General features: G+C 36.7%; 1 protein-coding gene across 1 annotated transcript in view; it reads right to left on the bottom strand.

Annotated features, from left to right (window-relative positions):
* The window catches only part of EDRF1 (erythroid differentiation regulatory factor 1), a 38880-nt gene extending 16352 nt beyond the window's left edge, over window positions 1–22528 (bottom strand). The window contains exons 1-15 of the mRNA XM_015817552.1: window positions 22400–22528; window positions 21341–21549; window positions 18752–18818; window positions 13645–13770; window positions 12373–12497; window positions 10974–11130; window positions 8442–8543; window positions 8049–8170; window positions 7360–7471; window positions 6375–6522; window positions 5531–5639; window positions 4392–4503; window positions 3581–3841; window positions 1087–1158; window positions 845–995 (exon numbers count right to left, since the gene is read on the bottom strand). Coding sequence (XP_015673038.1) covers window positions 845–995; window positions 1087–1158; window positions 3581–3841; window positions 4392–4503; window positions 5531–5639; window positions 6375–6522; window positions 7360–7471; window positions 8049–8170; window positions 8442–8543; window positions 10974–11130; window positions 12373–12497; window positions 13645–13770; window positions 18752–18818; window positions 21341–21549; window positions 22400–22513 — 1987 coding nt within the window. The 5' untranslated portion in view covers window positions 22514–22528. The remainder of the gene's footprint in view (window positions 1–844; window positions 996–1086; window positions 1159–3580; window positions 3842–4391; window positions 4504–5530; window positions 5640–6374; window positions 6523–7359; window positions 7472–8048; window positions 8171–8441; window positions 8544–10973; window positions 11131–12372; window positions 12498–13644; window positions 13771–18751; window positions 18819–21340; window positions 21550–22399) is intronic.
* Between the last annotated feature and the right edge of the window lie 202 nt (window positions 22529–22730).

Genomic DNA, 22730 nt, shown 5'->3' with positions numbered 1-22730 from the left:
AGAAGACATACATATGAAGACATGGAGAATCTGTGCTGCCACTGTGTGGCGGCGCAGTGGTTAGAATGCAGTATTGCAAGCTAATTCTGCTGACTGCCGGCTGCCAACAATTTGAGTCTCACTGGTTCCAAGTTGACTCAGTCTTCCATCCTTCCGAGGTCAGTAAAATGAGGACCCAGATTGTTGTGGACAATATGCTGACTCTGTAAACCTTAGACAGGGCTGTAAAGCACTAAGAAGCTGTATTTAAGTCTAAGTGCTATTGCTATTATTACTTTATCAATAAATGCATAAGATCAAATATTCTACAAACTGAATTATGAAAAGCCACTTAAATTAAAATATATCATAGCAATTAATATGCCTATGACCACTTAGCATCAGTAGTAAACATAAATAGTATCTGGATGTTCAAATATCTCATAATAATTTTTTCATCCTGGCATCTTCCTGCAAGTGCACGGTCTGCTTTTTGGGGGATCCAATTGAGTATTAATACATTGGTTGTAACAGGAACTGACCAGCCAGCTTGTCACCCAGGCCCGATATCTTGGACTAAGAGAAAGTGACTGTCTCAAAGTCATCCAACTGGCTTTCATGCTTAAGATGGGACTGGAACTCAGTGTCTCCAGGTTTCTAGCCTGGTGCCTTAACCACTAGAAAAAACTGGCAAAGGTCTCATAATAAATACACTCAATGTAGACAAATACATTAAAATAGCAGAGATTTACATGTAATTCAAAGTAATACATTAAAAAAGCAATATTTGGGGTTAAAGGCTTTCTTGACAAAGAAGTTTTACCATCTATGAAAAGCCATTTAGGATGCAACAAACCAAACTTACTCTTGCCTAAAAACAAGGCCATCTGTTTTTCAAGGCACTCAGAGCTAGCTGTTGATGATTCATCTTCGTATTTTAAAGGGATAGGTATACTGGGGTCCGCTGCAGGAAGATCACTCTCCTTCTTGATGCTACTGTCAACCGATTTTAAGCCCTATTTGTTAAAGAAAAAAGCTTTTCAATACTATACCAACAGGTACACATTAAAAAACTATTAAATAACACATTTGTGTTATATAACTTACTTCAAGAACATAGTTGAGTACTAGTCTGCATCGTTCTTCAGTGTCATAGCAAACAGGAAATGCATAGCTAGGCTTTATAGAAAAGACAAAAAGAAGTTTTCATGAAACTACTGGAATTCAGCATATATTTTCATTGAAAACCAACGAAGAAGCCATTCTTATAAAGAACATATCAGTTTTGAACTTCAATCAAGAGAATGGTTGACTGCAGGATTTATTTTTCAATGATTTTTACACACACAATTAAGGGAGCTGTTTAATATGGACAGAAAGTCACCAGATATAGGACAGAATTTGAAAGAGAACTATGTACAAATGACAATCATGTGATTTCTAATATGTATAAATAACTGTTGAGATTTGAAATGGAACGTGCTTTTTTCACTAAATATTGAAAACAGTCCAGGAAGGCCTACGGCACTATCTATTTTATGTCCATCTGTCCATCTAATATCTATGGGTTCAGAGATCATGTTATAAAATCCTCCTCCCAGCATGTTAGGAAATCCAGTAATCATAAGTAGACCTTCTCAGTTGTAGTTCTCCCACTCTGGAATACCTCGCCCCCTGAAGTAATTATGACCCACTCCCTGTTGTCATTCCAGAAAGCTATGAATATAATACTTTTCCAATGATCCTTTGCAAGGAATAACCTCTCATCAAAGACAACCAGAGGCAGCGGTGGTACTATATACACAGTCAAATGATATTGTTGGAGTTTTGGGGATTGTTTGAGAATGCACAGATGTAATCTACATTATAAATAGGGGACATACAGATACATGCAATTTTTTTTTTAAAAAAAGCCATGAATAAGCAAATAAGTTTGGAATTAAGAAAGAAAAAAGAAAAATAAGTCCAGTGGTAGATTAGGGATGACGGATAACTGATTCATCTAACGTAAGTTTAAAAGATTCTAACCAGCCAAAAATGTTGACAGTTTATCATGTAGAATAGGGCTTTTCAACCTGTGGTACACGTACCACTTGTGGTACATTAATGAGTGGCAGGTGGTACGCAGCCCTGCCTAGCCAAGTGTGGTGGGGGAAGGAAAGAGCCAGTGCAGGCCCCAGGCTCACTTCTGGCTCACCCTCCCCCATGAGAAAGGAGGAAGGGGGCGGAGACAGGAGAGGCTATAAAAGGAGCAGTTTGGGTGACAGAGGGAGAGAGAGAAAAAAAGCAGCAGCCTTGGGAGGAGGCAGAGTCAGCTCTAGCTGCACCGAAGGGAAAGAAGGAGGAGGAGGGTGGGGGGAGACGAGATCAAGCAGACCAGCCATGAGCCGATCTACAACTGCTTTGGCAGCCACCTGTGCTGGCAGCAGCAAACAGGCAAGAAATGCAGTGGGGAAGGGGTTGCCCTCCAAGAGGAATGAAAAAAGGCAGCAATGGCTGGAGATGAGGCACAGAGGAGGGAGGGAGATGGAGAGTGGAAAGATTCTTATGTGCTTTTGTGACTTTGAAGTTCTGGGATTTGTGCAATGTGGGCTTTGTGTTCTTAAGGAGTGTTTGGCAATTTCTATTTGGCTGATGGCTGGTGTTAGTTTCTATTGCTCTGCAATTGTTAGCTGTAAGTTTTGCTGCAAGGGATTTTGAAGTATTTTTCTCCTGAATGGATTTTGCCTGTAGCATTCCTTTACTTATGAATGGAGCCATTTGGGAAGGCTGCCTTAGCCGGCAGCCAATACTTACTACATTTTTTTTCTTCCTTAAGTGCTGGCTGCGCTCCTTAACTTTCCTTTCTAGCCAGTAGCTAATTCTTAAAGGGGAATGTTCTTTTTTAAGCTAGTTCACTCAGCAGTTTGTCTTTTCTGTCTCTGGAGACTTTTCCTTGTTTGATGAATATATGGAAGAGAGAAAATATGGGGGGGGGGGGTGTTCAAATTTTTCCTTCAGAAGGAGGTGAGCATGAGAAAGAGGGAGCAGGGAAGGAGGGAGGGAAGTCCCGCCTTAGCACTTGGCTACCAGCTGCCCTGCCATTGACTTTGCTTGTCAAAAGGTTGCAAAAGGGGATCACATGACCCTGGGACACTGTGACCATCATAAATATGAATCAGTTGCCAAACATCCAAATATAAATCACATGACCCTGGGCATGCTGCAATGATCATAAGTGTGAAAAATGGTCATAAGTCATTTCAGTGCAATTGCAACTTTGAACAGGGTTTTTTTTTTGGTCATCTAGTTTTTAACACCTTGCTAGGTGGTACTCGAATATCCTGAAAGTACAATCAGTGGAAAGGTTGAAAAGCCCTGATGTAGAACTTCAGAAAAAAATAATATGAAGTTATTTATTTGAAATAAATCATTTGGATATCTATTTTTGACAGGCATACATTTCCACTGAAGCCCAATGGAGGTAATCTTTAAAGGAAAACTCCTTCTCTCATATTAATTACCCTGACAGAAAGGAATCCCACATATTTAGACTGAGACCATAAAATATAATTCCCAGTGTTAACTGACGTGACATTTCAAGTGCAGTGGATAAACTTACACGTATTTGATGAGTAGACTTATATTTTTCAGGTACTGACAATTCTCCAACAGATTTGATTATAGCAACGGCTTTGCTGTCATCTGGAAAATCTGAGCTGGTGCTATATAATCCATTTTCATCACTATCAGGCATTTCTTCTTCTTCTTCACTATAACTTTCATCAGAGTTGCCATTTAAAGGAAATTCGCTGCTTTCTTCTTTTTTTGGCTCATCTAATTGGAACAGTTCTGAGAGCATGTAATTTGCTGAAGCAATAATCTTATTTGAAATAAAGACAGAAATAAGAATTCAAAGTCTCCCAGCACTAATTTTTTTTACAAATATCTTAAAAATAGATTTAAAGGTAAAATTATAGTTAAAACATGCTTGATTATTTTAAATGGTAGAATAGGATGTACCCATTAAGTTCACTTATAACACTAAACATTATTTTGGCAACATGTGAATGAGTTTTCAATCCAAAATTCCCCAGCAAGGACATGGTTCCAGTAATTTAATTGTTATAGCTGAAAAGGCAAATTGAGTTCACTTAAGCTGTGCTTTATTCAAATAAGCCAGGTTTAAATATGTCAGATACAACAAATTCCAGCTATTTTAAACCACATGAAGAGAATGTATACAGCCAAAGTTCATTGAAGTGACTTAGCATTATATGTAATGTAGAATTCAGTGAGGCTGCATAAACATGAAAACCCTTCCATTGTAATTGGAGATCAAATATATACTTAATTTTAACCAGTCTACATAAAATGTTTTCACTGGGTGCCCATGAGATATGGAAACAACAGAATTCAGATTTAATTCTTACCTGAGGATGCCTGCCCTTGTCCAATAATTTTACACAATTAAGGAGTAAAGTTCTAATAGTACCATAATGTTTCCGGTTTTGAGTTTTTTTCAACATCATGTTGCATGCAACTCTAAGCAAAAGTAAGGAAACAGAAAAGAAATAGAAGTCCTCACATTTCAAATATCTACTGACATTTTATTTTAAATGTGTGTCAGAAAAGAGTGCATTGTAAATATTTTAAGGACAAGAAAATGCTGATATGATTGAAGACAATCTTTTTTACGTGCTTTAAATTAATTCGGAATTTCACTCATCTACTGTTTTGAATGTTATCTTTCTAGTACTTCAGCACAAGTGTTGCTTTTAAACACAAAACACACATCCCACCCCCTTTTGTCTTAGAAGGCAACTGATAAAAATCCTATAAAGATTATGAGGTGTTTCATTCTCTGATAAACAATTTGCCAGGGCTAGCTTTAGTTCTAATGGACCCACAGCTACTCCCTTTGGCTAAAGCAAGCTAAATAAAGTTGGCATAATGTTTCCTTTGCTTTCAAAAGAGAAAATAATTAAACTGACACCCCCCCCCCCCCGCCCAAGACATTGTCTATCCTTGTGGGACAAATCAGCATGGGTTATAAAGTAATTTTTTTCATGTCAACTTCTTCAAGTATCTAGATGATTACAAAATTAAAATAAAATCCAACAAAATCCAATAAAATCCAATTTTCTTGTACACAAATTAGCACTTTTACTAATATTTCAACATTGGGATCAAATACTGCAGTAAATCATTTAATAAGATGTAATTGAAAATGAATTTTCATTAAGTATTACTTAACATACATATAGGGTAGGATTCAGATAGTATGTTATCATTATAACAATCAACAATTTGCTCAAACAAAATATTTTGCTTTTTTCCCTTGCATTCTTGCCTCCTACAATATAAAACTCTATACCAGACTCTATTTAATTACTTTTTTAAAAGTTATACACTGCATCAAAACAAGTGCCTATAAGATTACATTTTACATAGCCACTAGGATTAACATTTTACTTTCGGTAACGGTCTTGAGTGTACATATGTAAAAGAAGGGTCACCCAATCTTTCTTTTATATAGACTTGAATCCTCGTGATATATAGAACAACTTACTTGTAGAGAAGAATTGCTACTGGCATTGTGAAAGGGTTTTGGTATTTATCTTCTGTTTCTTCGCACAGGGTGGTGAGATCATACAACTTCACTATATCACTTCCACTTGCTGAAAGAAAAAATGTTTTCCAGTTTGTCTGATAAAATTAGAAGTCCAAAGAATAAAAAGCCAGAATTGTTGATAATTCTATAGTATTATAGAATATAAAGCTAATGAGTAAGATTTGCTCTGCTTTCAGTTTACCTAACCATTATTATGGCTCAAGGTCTTCCAATCAACACACAAAACTGAAAAATTTGAAACCTTCTTCCTGTTGGGTTACATGCATCTTGCACATGAAGGTATTATGAACTGTGGTGGCACAGTGGTTAGAATGCAGTATTGCAGGCTAATTCTGCCAACTGCCAGGGGTTTGATCTTCACCGGCTAAAGGTTGACTCAGCTTTCCATCCTTCTGAGGTCAGTAAAATGAGGACCCAGACTGTTGGGGGGAACATGTTGACTCTGTAAAGTGCTTAGGGAGGGCTGTAAAGTGGTACAAAAGTCTAAGTGCTATTGCTATTACTCCCCCTCATTGGAAGCCTGAAAGCTCACAAGATCACAGCAGTGGCAAATACCAACTTAATAGCACAAAATACTATCTCCTTATGCTGGGGTAAATGAAAAAGAGACATTCTATGCATTGTCAGTGCAGCCAGTGATTAGAAACTTTTGGGAAAGAGATTGCTATTTCACTATCTTCTTTATTTTCTAAGAACTGTGAGCCTTCTGTACCATATTTCATTCCAAATCACAGCCATATTGCTAATTGCCCTTTAAAAAACAAAATTAAAAAAATCTTACCTTTAAACAGCCAGTATGTATGTCCTTCTTTTGTACAATTTGATTTCAGAAAAGATAAAATATTTTGAGCAATATCCTTTATTACTTTAGTAGAGAAATTGGACTTCTCCAAATTGGGTATATCTTCTGTCTTAATCATTTCATATTTCTGCAACAAAAATTTTGAAGAATTTTTAGAACTGAAAAAATGTACTATCTGAAGTATTGATTACAAAAGTTTCATTATACAAGTAGTTCTCCCTTAGCAACTGTTTCAAGCTATGGTGGATGCCCCAAAGCTACTTACAACCTAATCCTGAAGTTACGGTCCCTGCAGTAGTTTGCCCTTACAACCAACCACAGGGATGCTGCAGTGCTTCCCCTAAAGCCTGTGGGGATCTTGAGGGGTGGGTGGGGCATGGGGAGTCTCAGGAGGTGCGGGAAGCCTTGAGAGCCCAGGACAGGCAGTGCCTCTCCCACAAAAGGCACTCAATGCTCCATTTAACGACCTGTGAGTTTTTTTAACAGCTGCATCAGGGGGTGGGGGTTGTTGCTCTCACCACTTGCAACTGTAATGGGCAGGTTCTACTAGGGTTGTGGAGGACTACCCATAAAGCTAAAAAGCTTGCACAACTTTTTGTGATAAGTTGGTTGATATAATACAGAAATCACAGTTATTAACATGCATAAAAGTAAGTTCTTGTGCACTGCTGAAAGTGAATATAAAACAGGTGCTTACAAAAAACATTCACAAAGAAATCTCAGATGGGCTGCTATCCACTTGCCATAGCAACCTTCCTTGAATGGATGCTTTTCATTTTCTTCAACTAATATTCTCCTCAGTAATCAGTTAAGCTAGCTAGGAACTTCAAAGGTTGTATCAGAACATATATAGGGGACATCACATTGGAGAAAATCATAGCAAATGTATACTTTAACTCTCTGACTTATTGTTTTGCTGATTGAGATTAAGAAAGCAATTAGAATATTTTGTCTAAAAACTTACCTGAACAATTCCATTCACATGAAAACACATAACAAGTTCTGGAACATTACAGATCAAGTTGTCCAACCAATAATCAATTCCTGTTAGCACATTAATTGGCTTATTGTTATCCCTTAAAATAAAAAATGTTCTAATGTTATTTCAATAAAATCATAGTTAGGATTCATTAAAAATATAAATATAAGTGTTGATTCCAAATTAAATACTAGATTAATACAATATAACCTTGTGAATGTTAGCTATCATGACTAATAGGAAAATGGAAACATTTGCAACAGATATGAAATCAACAGTGGTTTTGAACAATGAGCATTTTTATAATTTTATTTCCATTATGTAGTGGAAACTTTTCAATTCAAGAAGCAATTTTAAGGTTGTCCTTTAAAACCAACTAATCAGAAGATCATAAAAATTAAATAATTAATTCCAAGTGAAATACAGAGGCCAAAAATGGGAAATAATCAGAATACAACCCAAAATATAAAACAGTTTGACCTATCAATATTTTACAATAGACAAACATAGATTAGATTTTTTTAAAGACTCCTAGTCTATTGGAACTACTTAAGCTTAGTTCATATTGAATAAGGAATTACTTTTTGATGTGACTTTTTAACAGCAAGTTATAAATAAAAACAACAGTAGCATTTTCCAACAGCGAGCTATCGTATCTAATTCACTTTATTCACCTGAGACGCAAGCTGACAGCAGGGTATCTTCCTCCTCCAAATATAGGCATATTTGAACCTACCAACATGTGAATATCTTCAAATGTCCATAAGATGTTCCGAACAAAGTCATTTTTAAGACCCTTTAAATTGGAAGAACATACCATGTATAAACATTTATTCTCTTTATTATAAAAAAGTAGCATAGCTTTACAGACTTAAAAAAAAAGCAAGATGCACAAGACGCAAATCAAATATAATATATGGTAGCTATTCTAGACTTTCACAATAAAAAATCAAGATGGCAGATGCCACAAAACAATTGATAAAAATGATCCCCCCTCCTTTAGCTGCACTATAAATCAAACTGAGCAAGGGGATTTTCCTCAGGTCAAATTCCACATAAAATCATACCTGACTGCTTTCCCCGTCACTGAACAAAGTAGTTAGGTTTTGTTCTTTGGGGGCTGAGGCCACATGCCCCACTACATATGAGGGTTCAAGAGGCACATTTCCCTGTGAAAAGCACAAGGGCATAAGTGATTCTATTGTTGAAATTATATAAACTCTGTTTTTAATAAAGTACCTATTTTGCATATTGGATAACCGATCTGTGAAGGCTTTATTCACTGAGCATACATATTTACTAAGTTCTTTTCAACTAATACGTTTCAACAGTCCATCATGAAAATTGTTTATAAACATCTCCTTTTAAATCTTTGCAATTTCTTTGTTCATATGAGCAGTCTTATCCAGAAAATATAATTCTACCAATTTCTGCATAAAATTCAAGCAAGATTATTTACACACTGGACTTCGATACGTACTTAACAGGTACTTAAATGTTTTGCAATAATAAAATTATAAATGTTCCGAATGGACGACAAAATATTTGCTTGCATTTATATTATAAATATCCTTCAGTTTTATTAACTTTTTTTCATTCCCACAATTTTTGAGCCCAATCATGGTAAAAGAAACACTGACTTCTTTTTAAGAGGAAACAAAAGAAATTACTGCTGGACTACACAGAAAACCTTTAAGAGGGTGAGTAATGAAAAAAGGGTTTCTACCAGAGCATAGGTTTCTGGACGTTAAATTGTTCATGAGCTACATATAGAGGCTACAGATTTTTCCAATCTTGCCAAAGCACTATAGACTGACGATACCTTTTCAGTAGTTCTACCATATATCTAAGTATCACTTTATGACATATTGACTACCCATGCAGTTTTTATTCAGCAATGTTATAAGCAAGTTGAAGCAAGAGAAAATGTTTGACAACATAATGGTGCAAAAAAATCAAGAGGTAGACAAAGGAAAACATCCTGAATTTGAAAAAATAGGAAGTTGCCAACTGTTGCAAATATTGAAAGCACAACTATCCCATCCCATTTGTGTCAGAGGGACCACGTAAGGCACTTCTGAGTTGAAAGGATTAGCCAGTGACATCATTGTCAGTCAACAGAGTACTGATTTACCACCAGCTTATCAAATACTTGGGGAGGCAAGGTCTTGGCAGCACAAGGATACCATAGACAACTACTTAATAGGCTACAACTAAAAAGCCACACACAACCAAGCACCAAGAATAGCCCAAAACACACACTCTGCTAGAGAGAAGTTCTCTGAGGATCTAGCTCTAGCACGAGTCCAAAAGCTCGGAAGACTAAACTTCTGGTTCCAGTGAGTGACCCAGATTGGATCCTGGAACATATATATTTGCCTTCATTCGTGAGTGACATCACCGTTGGCCAGGCATGTTTGTGTGCGTTTCCTTTCATGTCCCCATCAAGAAGCTGGAGCAAATAACGGCAGCTCAACCCACCAAGCAACAGCACTCGGGTCTCAAATGCAGGCTTGCTAACCTCCAACCTAGCAGCCTAACCACATGAGCTACCACACTCCTAGCATAAGAATGTGGGAGAAACTCAGAGGCTCTAGCACTTTTATGCAAGACTAGAAATGTGAAGGTGTTAAAAACATAAAGCTAAATCAAATTAAAAAAATAATATAGCCAGGAATGATAGAGTTAATTAATTTTTAGCTGAGTAGGTAGAATCTATAATGTCAATCAGTAAACAAATTATATTTGAAAGTAAGATATCTTCCTGAGGTATAAAACTCTGAAGCAGATATTTTCTGCAAAGTACATCTCATATTGTTAGGTCATTTTGCACCAGAATTCCTATAAAGATGGACCATAAAAAGATTATGAAATTTATGGAACAAATTCAGGAATATATGAAGAACAGGAATTTACTTGAAGAGCACCCTATATCAGCAGTAAAAGCAATGATTATATAACAGAGATTTGGCACATTTTTAAACAACATACAAAAATTGAATTACAGATTTTCCTTATTAACAGGATTATCTGAAGCAAAGTAATAATAATTAAAAACTGGCCTGACATAAATAAGGACATGAGGTATTATATAGGTTTTAAGCAATCTATTTTTCCAAATTTCTTCTCCATTCACTATTCAGAGCTTAAAACAGGGAAGAAAACCATAAATTTTTATATCACACCAGAAAAAAGTATCAGTATAATTTAAGTATTTTTCTCAAACATACTCTCGTTTATTTTTTGTATGACCAGGGAACTGCCAAATATTCATATTACCCAAAGCACTTTTTAATCTCTTCTGAATACAGTCAAAACACATCAAACAGCATAATTTGAAGTATGTCTAATAGTTTATTTAGGACTTATACTCAAGCTCATGTACATAAATAATTTGGATATCCTGACCACTCTCCACACCATGCTATCTAGCGAGCTCTTGTACACTCACAAGATGTATTTTGCTCCCATCTACCTATAAAAAAGGGCAGGAAGCTGCAATTTTTCCCTGCGGTTTAACAGTCACCAGACTAGACATTGGCAATGGGTGCTGTAAGAAACAACTGCTACTATTAAGATAGAAAGGACACAATATTTACCTGATTGCATCTTGCATCTTCAGAAAGGGAGGAAGGCATTTCAAAAGGAGCTGGCCAAGAAACCCTGCTAGGCTCATCAGTTTCATCTTCTGCTGTTTCTTCTTGATTTTGCTCTTTGGAACTAGGAACAGGTTGAGCAGCTTCATCACCATTGATACTGTCAAGAAAGAAACTGAAAATGTTAATGAAATCATTTTCATAAAAATCCTACATTTTAATATTGTTATTTTTAAATAACATACTAATATTTGCAATATGACACACAAAATTGTTTACCATGTATTTTTATCCCATAGCATGGTTTCAATAGAAGAGAATATAAGTATTACATTTCTCAATCAGCCACTTTTGTTTTTATCTACATAAAACTAAGGTTCCCAATATTGTATCTACATTTCAAGCAACTGCAACATAATAGATTTGTCTCTTTTAAATTTTATCATTATTTCTAAATGGGAGTCTATCATACTTAAAAACCTAGCCTTGGTCTACAATGCCGTATTTCTTTACAAGGATAATCCTTAAGTCTATAAAAGTCTTTTCAGTTTAACACAATGCCTAGCTACTAGTAAGCATATGTGGAAAAGATAATGGAAAAATATCATGGGTGTATTAGATAAGGGATGAGTAAATAGTATGTGAATATACAGTATGTTGCTCAGGTTTTGTTTTGGTCATTTTGATGTGTACATGTGCTGTCTTTTTGTGCAGATTATTCTGTCTATTTGCCATTTTTTGACAGCACCTATTTACTTTCTATGAAACACTATTTTGGTATAATTTGTACAGGTCAATATGTATAATTTGGGATTCAGCCCCATCTCTGCTTTGGACCCAGTTTCCTGAATAAGTTACCTGCCCCTGGATCTCATCATTTTGCTTTTGATAATAAGTAAAAGCCATACATTTTCACAGGCATGCAATTTGCTGCCATTCAACCATATGGATTCACTATTACAAAAGTATAAACTTATGAACATAGCTTTGTAGCAAGATGTAGACTGTTAAGACAGTTTGTTAATTCAATTTCTTTAGATACTTTAGAAAAGAATATTAAATAGAAACCATCCATTTCTAGTACTACATCTGGGTTCAAAGTGCTACATGTTCATGGAAACTTTAATATTTCCTTGTCTAGTTATAGAAACTGCAGCTCTCCAAAGGAAGGGAACCTTTTGGAATGACTTTCCATGAGAAATGAGGGTCTATAAAATCAAGAGGGAAAAATCACCTTCTATTTGCTCTTTTTTTCTCAGTCAATGTTCAGAAACAAAAGAGATATAATTTTGCCTAAGCTTTGAAATGATGATTTTTGCTTAGGATGTAGATACAGTGCATGCTAAATACAAAGGAACAATTTTAATAAAATTACAAAAACCAGGGAAAAATACCAAGGTACCTGTAATATAAAAATTTGGAAAGTATAGCTTTGTGGTACCAATGTTCTTTGCTCTTCTTTTTTCGCTGCCACTTCTGATCTATTAGTCTCTGATAGAATTCTTTCAGCCATGTCCAGTCTCCAGTCTACATGGCAAACAAAAATAAGAATTTAAAAAGATAAATAGTAATTACCTTATTAATGGTTAAAAAAAGATAAACATTCCCTTGAGTTAAGCATAGTTCCTGGTTTCTACACTGACATATCCAGGTTTCTTGACAACAGTATATAAATACATACAGCCTGGTATTCAGACAGTACATCTATTTTTGTAATATAGGTATCCTCGACTTACAACATTTCACTTAGTGACCGTTCAAAGTTACGGCACTGAAAAAAGTGACATGATCATTTTTCACACTTACAACCATTGCAGCATTTCCATGGTCACATGATCAAAATTCAGACACTTGAAAACTGACTCATTTATGATAGTTGCAGTGTCCTGGGGTCATATGATCACTTTTTCCAACCTTCTGAGAAATCAATGGGGGAGCCAGATTCATTAACAACCGTGTTACTAACTTAATAACTGCAATTACTCAAGTGTGGCAAGAAAGGTCATAAAATGGGACAAAATTAACAACAGAAATTTGAGAATTACCTGTAAAAAATTAAAAATGGTTTTCCATCTTTTCTCATTTTCTTTTACTTTTTTGGTCTAATTTACAGCCCTGAAATTCATATCTGTTAAGAAATCTGTTCATTTGGTATTAAGGAGTGGCTCATTGAAATGTATGTATCCTTAGCCTATGAATTACCTCTTTAATTATACATTAGAAAGACTGGCCAATATGATTCTTAGGAGGTAAAGCCTAATTTGTTGTTCAAAAATAGATAATGTATTTTATTTAGCAATTATCTATTTTAGTGTTTTCTTTTTTCTGCTTTGTCTTATTTTTTTCTTAGCTGTATTAAAGCAATAGTGCCTCCAGCTGTTGAGGTAGTATATTATAACACATATTACCTACAAGTTGACCTTTTGAATTCTTTCAATTGCTTCATCAGACAAAATTCTAAAAAAATGAAGATGTGTGCCTTTTATCAAAATGTATTGATAGATGTTGCACAGAATTGGTTGCAATAATCCTAACCCTAGAATTCTCCTGAGACCAGATTGTTTCACCATCCCAACTCTCCTAGCAAGAATCATAAGTGTTTCTGTTAATATCATTAAAGGATAAATAGTGACACTGCAAACTAAATAAAATATTACAATAAAACTGTGACCACCTGCGATGATCTCATAAAGAGTTCTTGAATGTCTAAATCATCCAAAAGAAGCGTTCTCCCAATTCGATGTACTGCCATGCTGACATGTGATTTGCTGTAAGGTATCTTAAGGAGCTTTTTAATATTCTGCAGAATAAGAAAACACAATATTTTTAAGGAATTAGGCAGAGCTACAACTCAGAAGTTTCAATACAGATAAACTTGAGAGGAATAATAAAAGAGAAATGAATTGGTTTTAGAGCAAATTACTGACATTTGTGAACACCATCAAAATTTTGAAAGGCTTTTCAATGAAATTTGAAACCAGTTCAGATATTCAGCAAAACCTCTGTGAATTCTGATTAAGGAAGTCATCCTATGGGACTTCCGGTGGCGAGGCTTTGCCGAAGGAGGCTTTCTTCTCAGCCTCCTGCCTGGGACTGCGTCAAAGTTGTCAAAACAGCGCGGATCAGCTGTTTTGCGGCTCGGAACTTTCTCCCCGGGCGAAGGGGAGAAAGTGAGTTTGGTCTGGATAGGGGTTGAGTTCCCTAGTCCCCCCAGGAGTGACCCTGGGGGGATGAAGGTGAGAACTCCCCCGGAGTCCGGACCTCTTCTCCGCAGCTCGGAGCGTCTTCGCTCCTCGGAGCGAAGCTAGACGTCGCCGCCACTGCTGCTACTTTGTATCTGTATGTGAGTAACTTTTGATCAGACGGAACCTGACAGGGGATTTTTACTTCAGTTAAAATGTGACTTTAACTCAAGATTTTATTGCGATGTCTGCTACTTGCTATAAGTGAAAGTGAGAAGAAAATGGCCGCGGAAGCGTTGCTTCTTCTTAACTAAAGGAAAACTTTCACTCTCTTTCCGGTTGTGGAATGATGCATCTTAAAGGATTTTAAAGAATTTTTCTTAAGTCAAGCTTCTTTTAAGTTTATACTTGCTGTTGTGAGTTTTAAAAATAATTTGGCAGAATGGCTTCAAAACGTACTGTTCCTGCATTGCCTAAAACAGCCATTTCTTCTCCTGTTGTGCAAACTCAACAACAAAAACCTAAATCTCCCCCACCAACACCTCCTCCTTCTATTACACTTAAAGATTTACAAGAGGCTTTAGCTAAGTCCTCATTGCAGACTGTGAAACAAACAGAAGAACTTTTGGATAAGAAAAATCAGGAACTTTGTGAAAATTTATCACATATCTTTCAAGGACTTGCAATTCATATTGATCGTGTAGAGGGACGGGTGGATGAATTAGTGGAGAAAATGGAAGGAACAGAGGATAGACTTGAGAAACTAGAAGAAGGCGTGGAAATTCTTCAAAATGACATGGTAATGTCACAATACAAACAAATGGAATTTGCTCTGAGAATCAGGGGTCTTAAGGAAGATTTACAAGAGAAACTTAAAGAGGAAGTTGTTACAGCTTTGGCCCTGGTACTGAATTGCAACCCAGAGGTGATTTGTGGAGAAATAGAAAATTTTTTTAGAGTGAATTCCTGGATTGCACGTCAGAGAAATCTACCTAGAGATGTGGTTGTTTATTTTACCACAAGAGTACGTCGTAATGAAATTATACAGCTCTTTTACCAGCAGAGATTTCAAATTGCTGCACAAGATATTATACTCTTAAAAGAAATACCTTCTAAGATTTTAAGAAGAAGAAAGGACTTTACTTTTCTGGCTCAGGAGTTAAAGAAGCGGCAGATGCCTTTTAGATGGGAGATTCCTTTGGGTATTGTGGTAAATTTTTCGGGGACCAGATACAGATTAAATTCTGTTAAAAAAGCTAAAGACTTTTATCTGTCGGTCCTGAAAGCTGATTTGTCATCATCACCCATACCTAAAGCACAAGAAGATGTGATGGAGCAACTTGTTGTGGAACTGCCTGGGGCCATGTCATTATCTACAGGAGATCCTCAGAAGGAGCAGAGGATGACCCGTGCTGCCTATAAGAAAGAGAACAACAAAAAGAAATTGTATCTATAACATATCCACTGCCTTCGGAGTCAGTGGGAGGGGCGAGACCAAAGAGATCTGCAATGACAGACCTGCAGGGAATGCTTAGCAAGCTTCATAAGCCAAAGGATGGATAATGCTGGAAATGAGACTTTATTATGGAAATGGAAGAAATTAGCTTAATATTTGAAATAATATAAAAAGGATTATATGTTTGTAAAGAATTTATAGTATTTTGAAAGATGTAAAATATTTGATAAACTTAAGCCTGGGATTTTATTTTACTTTTCCAGCTGTGAAGCAGAAAGTATTGACTTAAGACTTTTTTTTCTTTTTCTTTTTGAAAGTATTGACTTGAGAGGGAAGAAAGTGAAGGAAAAATTTAAGTGTAAAATGTAAGAAAAAACTTACATAAAGTTTAAAAGTTGTAGGTGGATAGATTATATTTAGAGAAAGTATGGAGTGAATAAATATTATATAGTTTCTGAGTAGATATATTGTTTTTACTTATTGCTTTACTAGAGTTAAAGTAGGTATATATTGATAGTATTATGTTTGTTTAGTTAAATTGTAATTTAGATATGGAATGGGATGTGTTTTAATCCTGTATTTGGTTCCGGGAAGTCCGGGGGGGGAAGGGGTTTAGGGGAATTATAAAAATTGATGTATTTACATGTTATAGGTAAACAATAATTGAACTGATAGGAGGAGATGCTCAGCTGGTATCCCCAATTGCACTCGAGGAGGTAAGAAAGGAGAGGGGACGTAGTTAGGTGGTAAGGAAGAAGGAGGAGAGGTTGTGGGTTAGAGGGAGGAAGGATAGGAAAGTGGATGAGGGTGGAGGCAAGGCGGGGACTGCCGAGCGTTTTCTGACAATGTATTGATTTTTGTTTTTTTTTCTGCTTACGTACATAAATGCATCATATTCTTATTTACTGTTTAATTATAAAAATCAATAAAAATGTTATTAAAAAAAAAGGAAGTCATCCTATGGTTTGGTGTAACATTAAATTAGCACCCCACATTTCCTATAAACTTTAAAACACGAATCAGAAATGTTGGTTTCAAAACAGTTCAGGAACTATGTTTTATACTAACTATAACTTAGGAGAATGTTGTTCAAATTAACAAATTGTGGATATTTCTCTAATCCTAGCATTGCTGTAACTAAAAACTGGAATATTAAGCAGAGGAAAACTGAAAAGCTGTAAACCATGGCCTATTTAAATATTATGCTGTCAAATATTATGACTTGAAGAAATTCCTATATAGAAGTAGTAGTAAGCTGGAAGTATAAACAGAAAAGTATTAACATACTTGGTATGTATTTTGGCTTTTGTTTGTTGTTCTCCTGATTAATGTTCTAGCAGGGGGGCCACTGAGGTCCACAGCTCTGTTTTTGAAATGTTAATTGCAGCTCTTTATGTGGCTTGAACTCAATGACTTGCATCTCTGTCCACTCTAAAACTGCATTTCTTTTTCACTCAGAAATCGTCCACTCCTACTTTAGGAACTAATAATCTAAATACATGTATCAGGGGTCCCCAACACCTGGGCCATGGCCCACTACCAAGCCGTGGCCCATTCAGAACCAGGCCGTAGAAGCGGCAGGTGAGCAGTGGGTGAGTGCGTGCAGCTCCATTTGTGTGAGCAGCGGGCACGTGCGCGCTGCTCGCGCAAATGGAGCTGCAAGAAGCACACGCCACTCACGCAGAACCATCCCCTCTTCCCACCCCCCAGTCTGCAAAGGCGGAAAGGTTGGGACAACTGACATATATTATCTTGATCTGGCCTAATGAAAAATAAAGTCAAAATCTATTGCAAACTAAAACTATATTCCTGGTTTGGAAAAGGCGAAAACATGTCTTTGTGAAGACAGTGTGCTAAACTGCATAATCAGCAACTACTGTTTTTAGCCATCTCCAACTGGAGATGGAAATAGTCAAAGTGTATAGTACAAGTCATTAGCCTGGCATCTTTATATGCCTAACAGGATTTTAAAATTTGCTATTAAAAACACTACAAAAAATAAAATAAAATAAAATATGCAACATGAGAAAATACTGAGAACTCTCAAAGGTTTAAGGAATATTTTAATTTCAGAAATGGAACAAACCATAGCACTTCTATACAACTAGTGGCACTGCAATCAGGAGGCAATATTTCTCCATCATAGCATCTGTGGAGCTATGAAGCAATCTCCTCTTAGAGGTGAGACTTGCCTGAACATTGGCTACTTTCTGGAAGTTGGTCAAGACTGATCTCTACAAAGTTTTAGATCATCCTTTTCTCTGTAATACCTCATCTCCCCACTCAAAACAAAATATATACCAAAATATATACTACTGGATGTAGCAGAAGAAATTCCAAACTCTGAATGGGAAATTAATAAATTGCTCCATTTTAATTTGATTGGACCACTTCTCTGAATGGAAAGATACTGTCAGAGGTTCTTTTATATAACCACAGGTTAGTGGGCTCCAAAACTCCAGGAGAGCCAACACAACCCTACCTAGCCTCTAGACAACACCCCCACAGTTCACTATATACTTTTCTCCTAGGCTACTACAACTTCTGCTCCTCCACTACCACTTCTCATATGAGCCCTATTTATCGAGAACAGTAATAATAAATTTGCCTTAAGCTACTTCAAGGGTTCTTTAGTTCCCCAAATAAACACAAATCACCTTTACTTTCACACCCACGCAACTCCAACATTACCACATTCTGCTGCCTGTCTGCTCAGCTTTTATAGCTTGCTAGAGACAGATCCATTTTGCACATACCTTTGGATTCAACCCATGACATTTGAATTAGATTTTGCCAATTATCCTATTAAAAGACAACCCTATTTTTGTAAAATATGACTAACTCAATATTAAAAGCATTTAATGCTGATAAATAGTAGCAGTAATTGTTATTTAGTGTGCACTGATGACTAAAACCAATATTGTTATATAAATATATCAATCAAAATTCACAGTAAACACTAAAATAACCAATACAAATATATAATGTGGAATATAAATGTAATAAATATAATATATAAATGCAATATAAATGTAATAAAATAATTTTAGCACAAAGCTCTCCCCCTTTAAAGTAGTAAGATCAATTTAATAGTCTAGCAAGTTTGTATTATACGCTATACTGTTACTTAAGAATATACATACCTCAGAATCAGATACAACATCCACATCATTTCCAACTGAGTCGATAAAATCATATGCCATGCCAAAACTATTTTAAATAAAGATATGAAATTAATCAAATATTACATTTATTTTTCAAAATCAATGCACCAACTTTTAACATTTCAGTTTTGTACCCCATCTTTTCATCTCCAAGGCATTCAAAACAGCTAACAGACTTTTTAAAATTGAAACCACTTAAAAACCGGTATTAAAATCACCATAATCTAATTCAAAAGGTTTGGCTAAAAAGGGAATTATCCTTTTCTAAAACCAAAAGAGAATGAAGAACTGCCAAAGGATTGCATTCCATAGTATTTGATACATAGCTTTTAAATGTAATCCAAATTATATGTCTAAACAACATTATAAATTGTTTAAATATCAGAAATTTAGACCACTGCTTCCTTCTGACCTCCTGGCAGTAAGGGTGTATAAGACGATGCTAAGAAAACCCATCATTACCACTAATTCAGTTGTAAGCAAGAAAAAAGGGAACCACAATCAACCATCTGTATTATTGTTATTGATTTTTAGAGGAAGAGATTATAGTCCTTTTCCTCAGAAAAATATTTCTTTTTTAAAAACTCTGTATTTATTGCCATTATTTTTCCTCAGAAAAACAAATATGTACAGGTAGTCATCGAATTACAACTGTAATTGAGTCCACAATTACATTTATAAAGCAGGTCACCATTTGACCAGACTCAATTTTAAGACTTTTGCAGAAATCGTTAAATGAACTCACTGTTTTCTATGGGGTGTTTTTTGTTACAAATTGGAAGTAAAAGCTGGTTTCTGGCAAAAACATTGTAAATCATGGTCATGTGATTGCATGGTGCTGCAAACGGCTGTAAATCCGTGCCTGTGTTACCGAGCACCCGAAATACAGTCATGTGAACTACCAGTCTTAGGTCAAAGGCTTCTAGAAAAAGTCATGGAAGATTACTTCAATATATGATTACTGTGGCAGGATGTACAGATGGAAAGATTCAATGCTACCCATTATGGATGAATGGTTGATGAAGTTCACAGATTTTGCCAAAATAGATAAATTTTATTTATTTGTATACTGCCTGTATTATTTTTACAAAATAACTCAAGGCAGGACTAAAACCTACAATCTCCTGCTTTCTAGTCTGTTGCCTTAACCACTAGACCAGGGGTAGGCAACCTTGGCTCTTTTATGACTCGTGGACTTCAACTCCCAGAATTCCTGGGCCAGCACGGCTGGCTCAGGAGTTCTGGGAGTTGAAGTCCACGAGTCATAAAAGACCCAAGGTTGCCTTCCCCTGCAGTAGACCAAACTGGCTTATCATAAATTGACTTTTTTTATTAGACCAGCAGTACCCAACCTTTCCAACTTGGCAGCCCAGCCCTGCGCGGGGACAGCATGTGAGTGGCAAGCGCACATGCACACAGCTCCATTTGTGTGAGTCTTGTGTGTGCGTGCCTTCCACTCACACAAATGGAGGTTCACGTGCGAGCAGAGGGTGCTTGCACTTGCACACAAAGTTCCACTCACACAGAGGGCGCTTCAACAGAGGGCGCTTGTGCTCGCGCGTGAAACTCCACTCATGTGAGCGGAGGACACTCATGCGCACTTGCCCATTTCTCCCACAGCCCAGTTTCAAACCGGCCTGGGGGTTGGGGCCCCCTGGATTAGAGAAAAGACTAAATTGACTGAAAGCTCTTACAGACATCTTGCATAAAAATGAATTTGTAATTTATGGTTTTGATAATTAGGGTTACAGAATAATGTAACTTTAGAGAGATTAAAATATATTTGTACTTATAACTGCTCAGAAGCATTGCATCTTTTTTCTTCCTTTTCTATTTTTCTTCAGGTTTTTTCCTTGCACTTTTTGCTTTTTCTTTGATCTTTTTTAATCTTTACATTGTTTTGTTTTTATTTTGCTTGTAAGTTTTAATAAAATTATATATAAAAAATAGAATGTTGGTAGATACACTACATTTAGGCTGCAAAATGTAGGGCAGCCATTAGATAACAGCACAGAGATATAGTACAGAAAAATATTTGCTATACCATCCAATGGTCATCTGAATTTTAGGGTGCCCTAGGTATGCTCCTCCCAGAAACTGTAGTTACCTCATAGAGGTTTCCTCACTGTCTGTAAATTACTTTATCTTAAGGGTTCCTCCGCACTGCCTCCATAATATTCTGGCCTAGCTCCCCACTGTTGCTTCTCCTACAGTTTCCATCTTTTCTATTCAATTTTCATGTCAAATCACTATTTCATAAGATTAACTTTGGAATTATAATTAATCAGTTCTTAAACCAGCCATTTTATTGGGACTTTACTAAAAGCTCAATTATATGTCTTCGTTTTCTGCAACAGTTTTCCATTTGCTGAAAATGTTAATCTTCTAACAACATGTGTGTATGTGTGTGTGTGTGTTTCAATTAATGAACTGATGCAAAATTCTTTAGATCCTATATTTCGCCTTCGACATAAATTTATCTGTAAATCAGAACTCATTAGATGTCTTTTAATAAACTTGAGATTATTTTTTACTAAGACAGGGATAAAAAAGATTCTGAATATTTACCTTGAAAATGGTTTGCTTTTCTTGCTATTGCCAAGAATAGTTGCCCCTGCTGCTCCCAGTTTTGCACTTTCACGCAACCAGTTAGCAGGTGGAAGCTTTAGATCAGTCTTTTCTTGAAGACGGGAAAATGCTGCTTGTGGTGGTGCAGACGAATATTTTACCACAGCACTGCTCTTTATTTCATTGCCACCAAGCAACAGCACAGATCCCTAAATTATATTTAAAAAATGAAAGAATGAAAGAATGACAAAGTTCAACTGCACATACTCTGTACATGTATAGTTCACTCATTTGATCACATTCAAAAGAATAAGCAAAAATAACTACTCAGTTTTGATACGTCTACGGAGATTCCCAGTCATACAGGTCATGGTTGTCCCAAAGGTGCTTTTTCAAAGACAAATGGACTTTCTTTGTTTTTCCTTGAAGATGTTTTGCTTCTCATCCAAGAAGCTTCTTCAATTTTGATATGTGACAACTAAACCTATCAGCAGTTTGGGTAACAGAGTTCATCCCTTAGGGACACTGGGGTAATGAGGAAGACTTTCTGATCCTCAATACCACTTGAGGAATAGAAACATTTCTGCTGCCACAAAAGAAGGAAAACTAGCAAATGCTCTGAAGCTATTTTGATGCCCCTCTACAACCACAAGATAGTTGTGTCTAATATACCAGATATTTCTACAGAATCCCAGGAATTCCATTTCACAAGGACTCCGCTTGTCCTCCTCTCTATTTAAGCAACTGAAAACTATAAACACCCACGGAAGTAACTAACCAGGGGAAAGAGGTTGTCCGCGAGGAGACCCAGAAAAACGGACTTCTCTGTGTCACAGTTATGGTTTTACTTCTGTCTGTCCCAACTGCCACGTGAAAAGGAACTAAACGCTGCGTTGATTCACATGGCCCCAAAGTCCAAGCGACTGCCACACAAAGAAGGCAGCGGTGGGTTTCGCATTTGGTGGGCTAAAAGGACCCCTAGGAAGGCAGACCAGAAGCACCGAGTCCTGGGACTCCCGGGAAGGAGTTAGCAGCTGCCGTAAAGCCGCGCTGAGATACCTGTTTAGGCTCTTCTTGCTCTCCTATCAGCGCCACTTGCCCGGGTTCGGACGTCCCGGGGTAGCTTCTCTCATTGGGGCAAACCCCAGCCCCCGTTCCCCAGAGGTCTCCCATTCGTTTCGCTCGGCTCGCGGCCGCCAAGAGAGCAGCAAGTTGCCACAGGAAGTTGAAAGCCCTCTCTGGCAGGAGGAGGTTCCTGCAATTTGGAAACCACCGGAAAGAACGCGAAGCCACCTCAGACGTCCAGCAATTTCTCTTTCTCGCTGTGTTTCTTTGGTTCCGTTCCTGGCCAGAGGAAAGCTCCCGCGCGCAGACAAGATCTCGCGAGATC

The sequence above is a fragment of the Protobothrops mucrosquamatus genome, unplaced genomic scaffold (genome assembly GCF_001527695.2).
Source record: "Protobothrops mucrosquamatus isolate PMUCROS unplaced genomic scaffold, P.Mucros_1.0 scaffold_128, whole genome shotgun sequence".
Lineage (NCBI taxonomy): Eukaryota > Metazoa > Chordata > Lepidosauria > Squamata > Viperidae > Protobothrops > Protobothrops mucrosquamatus.
This window is presented reverse-complemented; position numbering and strand designations above follow the sequence as displayed.